Source organism: Cyclopterus lumpus, chromosome 12, assembly GCF_009769545.1.
Source record: "Cyclopterus lumpus isolate fCycLum1 chromosome 12, fCycLum1.pri, whole genome shotgun sequence".
Lineage (NCBI taxonomy): Eukaryota > Metazoa > Chordata > Actinopteri > Perciformes > Cyclopteridae > Cyclopterus > Cyclopterus lumpus.
The window spans coordinates 7,713,869-7,727,185 of NC_046977.1; the positions used below are offsets into that span (position 1 = coordinate 7,713,869).

General features: G+C 40.3%; 1 protein-coding gene across 7 annotated transcripts in view; it reads right to left on the minus strand.

Annotated features, from left to right (window-relative positions):
- Positions 1-6,382: 6,382 nt before the first annotated feature.
- Positions 6,383-13,317, minus strand: part of nup214 (nucleoporin 214) — a 31,056-nt gene continuing 24,121 nt past the window's right edge. For 5 of the 7 annotated variants that reach the window (XM_034546468.1, XM_034546463.1, XM_034546467.1 and 2 more), the window contains 6 exons: positions 13,115-13,295; positions 12,325-12,477; positions 10,629-10,800; positions 9,254-9,399; positions 8,467-8,500; positions 6,383-7,170 (listed from right to left, as the gene is read on the minus strand). In XM_034546468.1, coding sequence (XP_034402359.1) covers positions 7,134-7,170; positions 8,467-8,500; positions 9,254-9,399; positions 10,629-10,800; positions 12,325-12,477; positions 13,115-13,295 — 723 coding nt within the window. In that variant the 3' untranslated portion in view covers positions 6,383-7,133. The remainder of the gene's footprint in view (positions 7,171-8,466; positions 8,501-9,253; positions 9,400-10,628; positions 10,801-12,324; positions 12,478-13,114; positions 13,296-13,317) is intronic. The other 2 variants (XM_034546466.1, XM_034546464.1) reach the window with 1 other exon arrangement.

Genomic DNA, 13,317 nt, shown 5'->3' on the forward strand with positions numbered 1-13,317 from the left:
CAGGTAAGGGCTGAAAGATAATCTTTAGTCTACAGCGTAAGCAGGGAGCTGATGGCGTCCCTTTCCGTACAGGCTCAGAGAATCACTGCAGACACGGAGGACAGGGACTCGCACACCTTGAGATGACTTTGGGATTTAGCCACGGGGTTAACAGTGATGTAGAGAAGACAGAGGTAAACTGATGGTTTACTGGTTTACTACAAATGAAGTCACATGATGTCCCAGCAGCAGCAGCAGCAGCAGCAGTCTGTGCTATCCTGGTCACATTCCTGAGCTTTACATTCACAGCTATATTTACTCGACTCGGAGTCTGTGGGTATGTTGCTGTGTCTCCCGACGTACATCCACCTGTCCCTACTTGTAATACCAAATAATTGCTGTGCCACTGTATCTCCTGGCATCAGACGTTGCTATTAATACTCGCATGCCGCAAATGTTAGAGGTGAAATAGCTCCCCATCATTCTTTGTGATCTTTGGGACAATATTTGGATTTATTAGCCACACCGATCAACAGAAATGAACCGGCTCGGCTATTTTGGTCTGAAGAGACCTCCTCCGTCTTTAGCCGGATTGACCTCCATGTCACTTTGTAGTTTGGAGGACTTAGTTTACACTTAATATCATATCTCACCTCCAATGTTATAGGACTAGCAAACATGGAAGTATAATGCCTTTAAGTCACCTTTATATTTTAGTCAAATAGATTAGAATATTTGGCATATTTGTGAGGATCTAATAATATTGGCAAATATCTAATCATTAGTGAAAAATGGGAAAATAAGTCTGATGGAAATTACAGCTTCTGATTATTTTCTGAAGATATATACTGTATATATATGTTTTTTAAAAATATTTAGTGTTGATAAAGACCAGGAAAGACTATGCTGCACATGTCTGTTATGAAGTGATCAGAGGCGGATGAACCGCGTTTGGTTCGCTGTGCTTTCGATGATGTCATATCCTGTTTGGCCTGTCGGCCTGTCGGTCAACGCAAACAGAACAAATTAACGGAGGCAGAAAGATGGAAAGATTTAAATTAAGCAACATACTTTTCATCGCAACATTTGATATCACTTTTGATAATGTCACTCACAGGGTTATAGTTATCAAATGTAAGACTTAAGTCCTCAGTAGTTTCCAGCATTATATCACAATAATAAATGTATACAACCTGGGCTAATATAACTGTCAGAAAATGGATGAATTTATTAATCAATGAAGTTTTTCTAAATTGACATTTGTCCATTATGGGATGATGAGGTTCCTGGCAACTGTCATTAAGAGTAGCAACAGTGTTTGCTTTATGGAAACTCTGATAATACAAAGTAATGTCTCACCAATCCCACTTTCAGTTGCTACACAAACATATTTTTAACAGATATTACTGCTATGGCATACAAGAAAAAAGTAAGACTTTTATGAATTCAATTTAAAACGTTTTTTAGGGAATGGAATTTGATGCGTTTACCTTTGTTTAGGGCCTACAGACAATATTATGTAATATTTCATTTAAATGTGAAGCTGCATTAAAGAATATAAAGCATTGTTGCGCTTAAGTTATGCACTCACAATGCTAGAGTTACATAAGATTGTTTTTTTAAAAAAAACAACAAGTACATCTGGACTACATCTGGACAGACTAAGCCTTAAATAAGAAAAACAACTGCTTACTATACAGTATGCTGTAATTTCCATTTAAATTAATGATAGCCATTAAACAGTGAACATCCCACAAGCGGGGGACAAGGGTACTTATAAGCAAACTTTAATTGCCATCAGTGTAATTGCAGCATGTGATGTTGGCTCCTACACCTCCCACTCGCGGCCAAGGCTTTTGTAATAAACGCAGGCATCACAATCAGCTCCCGAGGGAACGCATCATTTACGCAATTATAAGCTCAACTACTTCATGAGAAGTCAAAGTGAACACCTCATCTGTGAACACCTCATCTGACCTGTGCCTGCTTTATCCATAATTAAATTCTGTGAATATTAATACCGTCACTCGCATGAATAAAACATAAGATTTGGTCTCCTTTCATTTCATAGTTGGTTTAATTTCCCTGTAGAGTTTAAAGCATCTTACAAAAGGTCGGATGAGGTCGGAAATAGGTAAGAAAAAGCAACAGTTTTGGAAAATGTTCAATTTACAGACACATTTCTTTAAAGAGAACATCCCTCACACCGCTATAGTGTCGGTTCACGCGTCTTGGCTGATGAACCTCCTCACTCTGTAATCTCTCACGTGGTTTTCTGACTGTTGAGAAAGGTAAACAAAACATCAAAACATTTCATTTGGATGGACAGCAGTCGGGACAGAGTGCGACACACAAAGCACCGGGGTGGACTGACCAGAACATAAATGCACTGAATTAACTTGGTACCGCTTTATTAATGGTCAATAAGTAATGTTCCATGTTTGTTAGATTAGTTGCAAGCCATTAATAACAGATTTTGGGTTGCCACAATCCTAATGGTATTTAGCCTCTCTCTCTTTTTTAATAATGCCATTGTATCATCACTTCTGCGGGTATGCATTTTAATAAGTCGTTAATAGTGGATTTTAAACATCAAGTCTATATAATGTATTAACAAGTAATAAAGTAATTAGTTATATAACTAATACTATACTTATGACACCTTTATAATGGTGGCTTAATTCAAATTGTTCAGCCTACAAAACATCACTTTACATAAAAGAATGTAGCTAAATTCACTTTATTTCTGTATTATTGATATACAATTTCAATATAGGCATAGAGCAAATAATAATTTCTTAATCCTGCGTCAGATCGCTCAAATATGCTATAAATAGAAAAAATACCTTATCTGTAGGTGTTTTTTTTATTTTTAGAAAAGACATATTGGCTCAGGACCCACATTGACTGGCACACTCAATCAAACGTGGATGTAATTAATGTAAAAGCTCAGCGAGGACATTGATGCTTATCCTCTTTGACCAATCAGAAAATAAAGCCATTGGCGACTGCGAGTTTGGCCACCTACATATAATAAAGAGAGTGACATGTTATTGGAGCAGACCAGAAGAAAAGGTCAAAGCTAATACCGTTTGTGCTGAATCATTTGCAATGTCTCATCAGCAGCAGACCGTTATGTATTTATTGATGACCAACAACTGGATATGGATTCAGCTGATTTATGTACCCTAAATCTGAGCAACACATCTGCTGACACCAGCAGTGTTTAACATGAGATGCTTGCCGAGTGAAAAGAGGGGAAAAGTCCCCGATTCAGCAAATGATTGAATTAACGACAGTGAGTGTTGACTGAGATTCAAGAGCTCAAACTGAAAGAGTCTCAGAGGGATGTCGACTAAATGCAAGTCGAAACAGATTCTGGATGATATCACAAACACTGCGATCAAATTACACGTGACTTGAGTGATGACTTGGACCACGAGCTCAAGCTGAATGCCAGCGCTGTAGAAACAGGGAATGCTCACCTGAGTGGGACATTCAGAGGCGATGCTGGGAAGCCAGCTGTGGCTCAGCTCTCACACACACACACACACACACACACACACACACACACTTGGACATGATAACTGCAAGCCGTGCACTCCGACAGGTCGTTTTTTTTTTTATTGTCTCATTTCAGATGTTTACGTCTACAACGATGGAAAAGGAAACAGTGTGGAGAAGCTCTCAAAGCCCCTCTCTCCCCCCCCCACACACGACATCTGTGATAATGCTGGATATCCACGATCAAGTCCGTTAAACTCATTCTCAGTAATCCAAGTGTGGAAATTTCCGTCTGCACATGTTTTTCTGGTGTCGCAAAGTAAATGGAGAGAGAGAGAGGGGTGAAAGACGAAATGGAGTTTGATTTGAATTAAAACTCTCAGTACAAAGCTGCTTTGAAGTATCAGGATAAGTAATGACACTGAACTGCGTAATCCCCGTGGGTCGGTTAAAGACAGAGAGGGAAAGAGGAGGAACCGAGGCAGGTGGGTAATTAGAGGTTGGGATGGATTTACTGGTATCGCTCAGGTTCTTCATCACGCACGGTGCTGGTACCAGTGCTGCTATAATGGCACGCAAAGTCATCATGTCCTTACATTGTGCATCGTGATAGGACCAGTGGACAGTGGGTCCTATTACACTGGCACACACTTCTTTTTAGCAGCGGGCCAAAGCTAATCGTGGAAAAGGAATACATCCAATTAACGTTACCATGTGTGGATTAAGAGAAGTCCGTATTGGTGTGCAGATTTAGGTCATTATATGGCAGGCATAAAAAAAAAAATCTAAATTGGCCACAGAAAAAGATGTTGAACAAGACTAAGAGTCGACAGTCATGCTAGCAGCTAAATGCTAACGTCAGCACACTAACATTCTCACAATGATAACATGCTGTTATGTTAAAAAAAGTGTTAGAACATTAGCTATTTGGCCATAAACAAGTGCAGCTGAGGCTGATGGGAATGTCGGTAGTTTTGCATTGGTCATAAACCAATAAGAATAGGGGACATTTTAGACCTGATAATGGCGCTGGGTGAAAATATATTAATTATGAGGGGAACATGAATGCCTGGAACTAATTTCATGGTAATCCATCAAACAATGGTCATAATATTTCAGTCTGGAACCAAGTGGCAGACCGACGGACAAGTGGTCTGAATCCTATTTCGTTGCTCTGCAGAGTAAGAAAAATTGACACAAACATTTGCCTTCCTGAATATTTTTCTTATTGTAATCTTTCAACCTTTTCGCAACATTGTGACCACCGGCTTCGTGAAGGTGCCATTACCGCCATAGGGCGGTGGAGGCCTTTGATCTGCAGTGTCAGCGTAGTGTCACAGGGGGGCGCGGCCCTCGTCTGTTAGTGGATTATTGGATTTGGATTATCTGGGCAGATAAAATTACCCATTAGGGGAAATTGTAGCACGCTCTTTCAGAGGAGCTGATGGTCACCCCACAGCATGGCGGGAGCATGTGTGGGAGACACCCGAGTGACCCGAATCAGTGGCATTCATCGCTGTTCATAGGAATGCCTCAAGACCCAAAAGATGCTCCCACTGGGGAGCGAAGAGGAGCATAGACAGATGATGAGTCAGCAAAGCAAAGCAGGATGTGCTCAAGAGCTGCTAATCATCACTCACTTGGTGGAAGTGTGCGTTTGTGTGTGTGTGTAGGGGGGGCACAGAGAATGAAGGTGTGGTTGGGGGAGGGGTGGGAGCTGGTTTTGACTAAGCTATTTTTATCTGGATTCCACGAAGACAGCTGCCATCCTCCAGAGTGTTGGTGAGACTTTCCATCACCGAGAACAGAGCCACAAGAAAGAAAGAGTATTTCTGTTATATTTCGTTGAAAAACAACGCTGTCATTAATGGCGTTCAGAGGCCAGTTGTGTGGATTGGGTGCTGAAAATCTCATAAGCTCATCCGCTTTAGCTGAAAGCATTACAGACTTTGGGCTCTGTAACTGCCCGTGTGCCTCTGTAATCCGCCAGTGTGTCCAACTGTAACTCTTTACCTGAGACATCAAATGGAGCGGACGCTGATCAAACGTCATCGTGATAACGCCGCCTGTGTGTCTTCAAACAAACAAAAAAACACAATTTATTTGCAGCCAATTATATTTCACATCTGCAAAGCCAACGGCTCCGTGCAGGCAGTGTACCGTTTTTATATTTTAAAAGACTATCGGGGAATGCACATCCCCCCCCGTGCCACTTCAGAGCGACCAGGACCCCGTGCCACCCGTCCGGCGAGAGAACCCAAGATAAGGATGGACAGTGTGACAGTGACATGCTAGTAAGCCGGGGATGTAATTCCGTCGATGTTGTGGCCAAATGTCACAACATGGAGTCTCCGACACGGCGCCATGGATCCCAATCAGCATTCTCCCTCAGCCACATTTAGCTCTGTATGCGAGTCAATGAATTCCTCACTGGAGATGGAGGAAGGAGCTGCATAGCAAAAGGATTTAACATTAATTAGTGAACCGTGGTCACATGGCCTCAGGGCTTGCTTGCATGCTATTCTTCATGTCACCTCGAATTAAACAGAATTCTGTTTAGTATGACCATCCTTCAGATTGGATTTTCCTCAGTATGAAAGAAATACTAAGAAGCACAGCCATGCTCTGTTTTTTATCTGTGAAATGATGTCACACTATCTGTAAAGATGTTTTGCTAAACATTAAACTCAAACGGTATAAAACCAAAGTATCATTATCACGCAACATAATGTATCTGAGCATCACGCTGAAGGCACTTCACTGCTTCAAAGAATGTAAAGAGACACGACATTGGACACACACGTTTGTTTTTGTTCCGTTTCATAATTACTCGAGCAAAAACATAATAAATGAGCGATTAACATGACTGCGTAAAGAAATACAATTTTGAATAGACAAATATTTTGAGAAAATTCCATTTATTTCCACACTTTCATGTAAAAATATATCAAGCGGGGTATTACTGCAAAAGTCATCTGAAAAGGAATATATAACTTTTTTCACCATTGATCACAATTCTTTGTATTACATTAGCATGTTGGGCATGGGTGTATGCCACATTTGACATTAATTCACAACTGTACTGACAGATACGACTGGACTGAATATTAATTTGTACAGCCATGCAAAGGACACAATTTCCCATCATTCAATTAATGACTGAATGCTTTTGCAAGAACAAAAACTCACAAATGCTAGACACAAAAATGAACTAGAAGCAAAAATGTCCCTGCAGTATGAATGCTGTGACAACAAAGAATGACAAGTCTGTAAACTGCAACAACGTACTACATGTTCTCAAGGTCATGGACCCGTTTACAAAAAGATGATTTTGAGTTTTAAGATTTTTAAAAACCTCCATGTTCCATACTTAATTATCCCTTATCCCATGTCCTAAGAAAATACTAAGATCGGGCAGAAACATCCCAAATTAATATATATATGTAAATATAAATTGCAAACTGAAAAACTTTTTCTAAAATATACAAAACTTTTTTAGGAGAAGAAAATGCACGTATATCTTCTAATTCACTTTTCTTTATTTAGCCCAAATGCAACACGACCTTCGCCCTCTTCCCTTCCCCCATTATGTGGCACGAAGAGCTTGATTGCAGAAAGTACTGTAGCAGTGACGTGGAAGTTTACTAAAACTAGCTTCTCCAACTGGCAAATGTTTGTGGACTTGATCTGGAAGAAGAAATGACAAACAAAGCAGAAAGGGAGAGATTATTGAGAAGAGTTTCAATGCTGGAAAACGGCACCAAGTGTAGTATTATTATTAGTTTAATCACAAGTTCTGTACAATTTCCGATTTAAAGTTATCGTGCTGTTATTAAGCTATTGCATATTGGATTTAAATATGTTGGTCAGCATAAGATGGATACAGCTTCAATAAAGTGTTGGAACAACAGGACCGATGTCAAGTGATGCTGAGGAGCTATGTTCATTTAAAAAAAAAAGAAAAAAGGACAAACAGCAGAACTTGATAATATATAATATGTAATGTTAGCGTTAAAGAGGAAAAACAAACATGCAGTAGAGCTGGACAGCTTTGTATTAAAAATAAGAACACAAATGTCTTGTGTAATTTATCAAATATCACTGGATTTGAAACAGTGGCTTTAGGATGATTTCTATTAATTCGTTATTTCATTTTGATGAGTTTTTTGTTCACGAGCATGAAATTGCGGTTTCAGTCAAAAATCATAGAGGCTTGTTTTGCATATTAACACAAACATAATAATAATGCAATGAATGAGTACAGTTTAGCAAAGGAGCATTGCTATGAATGTACTATGCAGGGAAGTCACAAAAGAACAACTAAAAAACAACAGAGAGGAGGATTATTATTATTAATAATAATGTTAATAACCCTCGTCTCGCAACACTCCCCCGCACTTCGGAGTGCATTGCACTGGAACGCACCCCGGGGAACTATGGCTGCCATGTGACACGCAGCAGCAAATGGAGGGAGAAGCAACATAAATGAAGAAGAGGTAGGAAGTGCGACTAAGGAGAATAAGTAATATGGGAATTAAATTATAAATCACAAATGGGGCAATTAGTAGGGAAGTGCTAGGAGAGCTTTCATCCACCGACTACTCATTTATGGAGCATCGACTTTCCCTGTGGGGTCAGAATAATGTATATTTAGCATGAGCGGCATTGTACTGTAAATTTGATTGTATCATCTATTGGACAATTTCTAAGCCAGTTACAGTAAAATAGCAACAAAGCTCAGTTTGAATCTAAATGAATAAAGAGAAGCGAAAAAAGGCAAATAAAAGGAAACCGATGAGGTGGTTTTAAATCTGAAAGGTTCTGCGGGGAATTGTGTTGAAATTGTGTGAAAGAGGAGAGCTTCACCACAGGCACAACACACTGCTGCCGGAGAAAAACAGGGGATTGTGGGTCTGTCCATTCATTGGTTCACACACACACAAAAAGACAAACATCAAAATGAAATGTGTTGACCACACTTACTGGTTTGTAGATCCAAAGGCGTTTCCAGAGAATCCTACCAAATGAAAGAAAAAAGTGATTAATTGGGTGATTCTAGCAATAAAACGCTATGACTGAAAAAATATGAAAAACAATTATTAATAGTTATCTATAACATAACGTAACATGTGCGTAACAGAACCGGACTCAGGCAGAGCGTTGCCACCCAGGGCTCAAGGATAGAGACAGAAGGTTTGGAAATATACATGAATGAAAGGAGCAATTGGAAGGTCTGATGTACATATATGTATATGGTTTATGACAAAGCCATTAAAGGAGACGCAAATGTGACAAATGTGAAATTAAGTGGAAAATGTGAAATAAAACCATAAAGGTAAATTGGAGGAAGATGGCAAGAGAAGTCTAATCTGCTGGAGAACTCAGAGACATGCATGTTGATAGGAAACATTGCTATTTTTATTGTATGATCATTTCCTGTATTTAATCATAATAATAATAATAATAATAATGTTGTTGTTGTTGTTATTATTATTATTATTATTATAATTACTATTTTAATAGTCAATCATTCGCATTTGCATTTCAAGGCATCCCAAAATTACCTACAGATAAATCCCTACATACTGGGTGAAAAATTACAACCGTTTCTATAAATGTATAGGATGAAAAATACCGGCCTGGTCTATTAATAATGTACTGATGAAGAAGTGCATACTGACTCCACTTGAGCTTCCACCATTTAACTAAGTGCTGGTAAGCAAGAGGACACTTAAAGATGATGAGGGAAGAAAAGAAGTAGGAGTCTCACCTCCCGCCTGGGGCTGTTGTGCAAAGCCTGAGAAGCTGCTGGGTTGATTTACAAACCCAGGGCCTTGTTGGGCCAGGCCCCCGAACGATGGAGCGCTCTGATTGGCTAGAGCACCGAAGGACGGGCCGCTGGGCGGTGACGCAAACCTGAAAACGGAAGCAGACACAGAAGGCTTGATGTGGTTAACAGTAACAAAGAGGTACAACTATTACGACGACGAGTGGATTGAAAATAAATATCTGGTACTGAGCGTGGGGGGGGGGGGGGGGGAGACGCACTACTATATTACTACTATATGTACATATTCCTTGTTTAGCTGCTATGAACTAAACATGATACAAGGCAGAAGGTATCAGCTAGGGTGTGTCTGTGTGTGTGTGTGTGTGTGTGTGTGTGTGTGTGTGTGTGCGTGCAAGTGTGTGTGTAAGTGTGTGTGAGAGAGGATTGCGAGACGGGGGTTTAAGAGGTAATCCCACCGAGGGAGAGAATGGGGGGAATAAGCCAAACAGAGGGGAGAGAGGGCGAGCAGGCCAGTTTAATCTGCAGGCAGCATGACCCTGAAGTGAGATTATCTGAGGGGAATAATCTAGTCCGGCACAGTGCTCCAAAGTTTTGGGCTCATAGCCATGCTCACTGTAACAAAACACACAGATATGATCGACACACAATGTTGCTAAAGCTGGAGATGACAGGAAAAACATTTGTTTTCAGTAGTTTAATTAAAACTCAATTTGGAATAAGTCTGACCTGCTGGGGCTGTAAGGAATTTCCCATTTCTTAAAAATATTTCGGTCAAATTCAAAACTCATTAAGTGGACAGGCTTCTAAAATGTTCTCCATTTGGTTGATTTTATCACGTCATCACTATAATGTTAATAGAGGGTTTAACAATGTGTTGAATGGTGCTCTTCAGTTGCTTTATGTTTAGTGATGGCGCGGTGAGCGAGAGAGAAAGCAGATGTTCTAAGTTTCAAAAAAGCTGCTCCACCCTGCTCGGCTCGGCCCTCTGAATTGCCGTCACTCTCCAAGTAAACCGTACGAACATGGAGAAAAATAATAATATCGAGTGACCAATTTGAATTTACAATTAAGTCAATAAGCACAACAGGTATTTCAAGTTAGTTTGCATTTTTGTATATTTTAATCAGCTTGATGAATTGCATTCCCTAGTGACCCCATCATTGAACTAAGACAATTCAAACCAGGAACACAGACCAGGAAATTGGATCATTTTGATTGGATAACTTTGATCTCGAAACATCTGACAAGAACTGAGTGGTTTGAATGAATTCAAACAAATGATGTGTTTGGTCAGATTTGTTCAAACGTAATTTTATTTTTTAAACCTTTCACAAGAACATATTAAGTTTCTTACCCAAATCCTCCCATACTGGAAGCCGTCGTTCCCTCTCCAAACACTTTACCAGCTGAGGGAACCATGTTGTTGGGGAAGGAAGGGCTCGAGCCAAATGCTGCTCCAGCACCAAATGCCTGGGAACTACCAAAGGAAGGAGCATTCCCAAACACCGGAGCGCTGCCAAAAGCACCTGCAGAGGTAAATAGAAAAAGGTTTAGTAACAGAAACCAGCAGACTAAAAAGAAGGAGTTGCATGGTCCTCAGCACTCTTTCTACAAAAGAGAAAAGGTCAGTGATGATGCTTTTTCTGTGGCCTTTGAAAATAAGCTATACGCATGCGTATTCAAAGGATATTCCCACTATGTCAAGGGTATACAGTTATACTTTGACTCCTGTGTAAATATATAAAATAATAACTACACATACATTCGACATGTGCTCTACCAAGATGAGGACACAAGTAAATACATATAAAAAAGAGTATTTGTAATCATATCTGTTGTACCTATTATATTTCACAAGAAGATGTCTGTACAGTCACAACAATGTGTGTTGTTATGTACAGGACATGCTTGGCAACAACACCCTGTGACAGCTCAAAAGACAGGACGAATACTTCACACTGACTCAAAGCCACGGCGGTGGGAGTGGCAGGGGGGGAAAGGGTGGACTGAAATTACAGCCTGGCGACCAGCATGCCCCAGTAAATAATTGATTCGGCTAATGTAACAAGATTAAATTCCCCGTACGTAGGCCAGTGACAGGGCATTAGTGTGCCGAGTGGTACCAGTGTCCCAGTGGAGCTAAGAAATAGCTGGGATGGCTTCCACACTGACCAAGATTTATTTATTTATTTTTTTTACCAGGAATTAAAAAAGAAAGAAAGACAGAAGCCCAATTTAAATCTTGAAAACCGAGGATTCTATTTAGGAGGGAATTTAGTTAATTCCCATTAAACTCTACGACTAATTTAAGAAGTGTTTTAATTTATCGACTAAATAGTCTTGATGCCTGGGTGAATAAGAGCATCGTGGTTAGTTTAAACCATGTGAAAAATATTCAAGTTAGAAATTGCTTACAGTTTTTAAATAATAATGCATCTTAAAAAACTAATTTAAAGCTTTTGGGTATCAAATTTTATGTCCCATTTTACACTGACTTGTTGAGAGGTATCACTGCATTAGCAGGCAATGACATATCACGACTACCTCACTTTCTGCTCTGCTGGGGTGAGGAGATAAGAGACCTTGCTGGAGCTCAGGTGATAAAGGAGAACGCAATGTCAGCCGATATGCAAAATGTCATTATGTGTAGATGCCAAGGATTGCCATAATAGCCTTCCCATTATCACTGAACCAGACCCCAAAGAAATGTCAAGCAGAGAATATCAAACATCTCTAGTACAAGCCATATCAGGTTAATTAATGTGTGTGAGCGTGGATTTATAATATTGTGTAATTGCTCCACTATTTGCATTTGCTTGGCCTTTAGCGCAGTTCTAATGATATAATTAATTATTAATTTCCTCAGGACGTAGCACAGAACATGGAAACAAGTCTGGTCTGAAAATGTCATCACTATGAATGATCTGGTCAAATGTTAACTGCAAAGTTCAAGCAAGCATCAATTTCATAGAGTGGATGTGGAGTAGGGTGAGCCAATAAGGACTGAGGGACCAAAGTACTATTAGAATAAAAGGAGTTCGGGGAAGTACCTGCTTTTGTCGGACTAGCGAAGGAGCCAAATCCCTGGGCTGCGACACTCCCTGCACCAGTGGTGAAGGTCCCACTAGCTTTCTGCTCAGCAAAGGAGGGCTGTCCAAAGCCAAATCCCTTGGCACCGGTACTCCCAAACAGACTGTTGGTACCTAGAGGAGATTAAAGTTGTCTTTATATGTGCTATGCAAAAAGGCTCTTTAACTCAATGTTAAAGTTACAAGTTCGTTGCAGTATTCTCCAAAACGCCAGAAGGCGTAGAAACAAAATATACTGCGAGGAAGCAAGAAGCCAACGAGTGGTAGCGGGAAAAAAACGCCATGAACTAAACTCCTCAATGCCGAGGAGGAATTGTAACCGACTGTAAACTCGTATCTTGGATTCATGGAGATACTTTATCACAAGCCCTGTAAAGAATGGCGTCAAGAGCTAAATGCATTATAATGAAACAGAGGTTGAACGTGCTGTAAACGTGTTGATTTGGCCGTCTTTCTAAAACGAGACATTTTTATAGGGCTTTTATGAATAAACCGACCAGGACGCCACGACATCTCCGTGCAAGTGGAGATTAGTTTCTGGTGCGCACTCCTCGGACCAGCTTCACTCGGTCAAGCATAAACCATGATGCAGATAAATGCACCTTTCAAGGACAGTAAACTGGGAAGTTGTTTCCGCTTCAGTTTCCAGTTGGCTTCCAATATGATAAAGCTGTGACACTCACTCAACAATATGTCAAATTAAAATATATTAGCAAGATGAATGATTGCTCTACAGATTGCGTTAGCGTACCTGTCTGAGCAGGCTGCCCAAACCCTCCGGTGGGGGCATTGGTGCCGAATGGGTTCTTGTTGGCAGCTTCTTCGCTCGGTTTTCCTCCAAGGCCGGTGAAGAACCCTCCGCCGGCAGGAGAGCCCGCTGGATTGGCTGGATTTAAGCCAAACAGAGTCCCACCAGATGATGGCTGCTGCTGCTGGAAAAGAATTGTTAGTTAA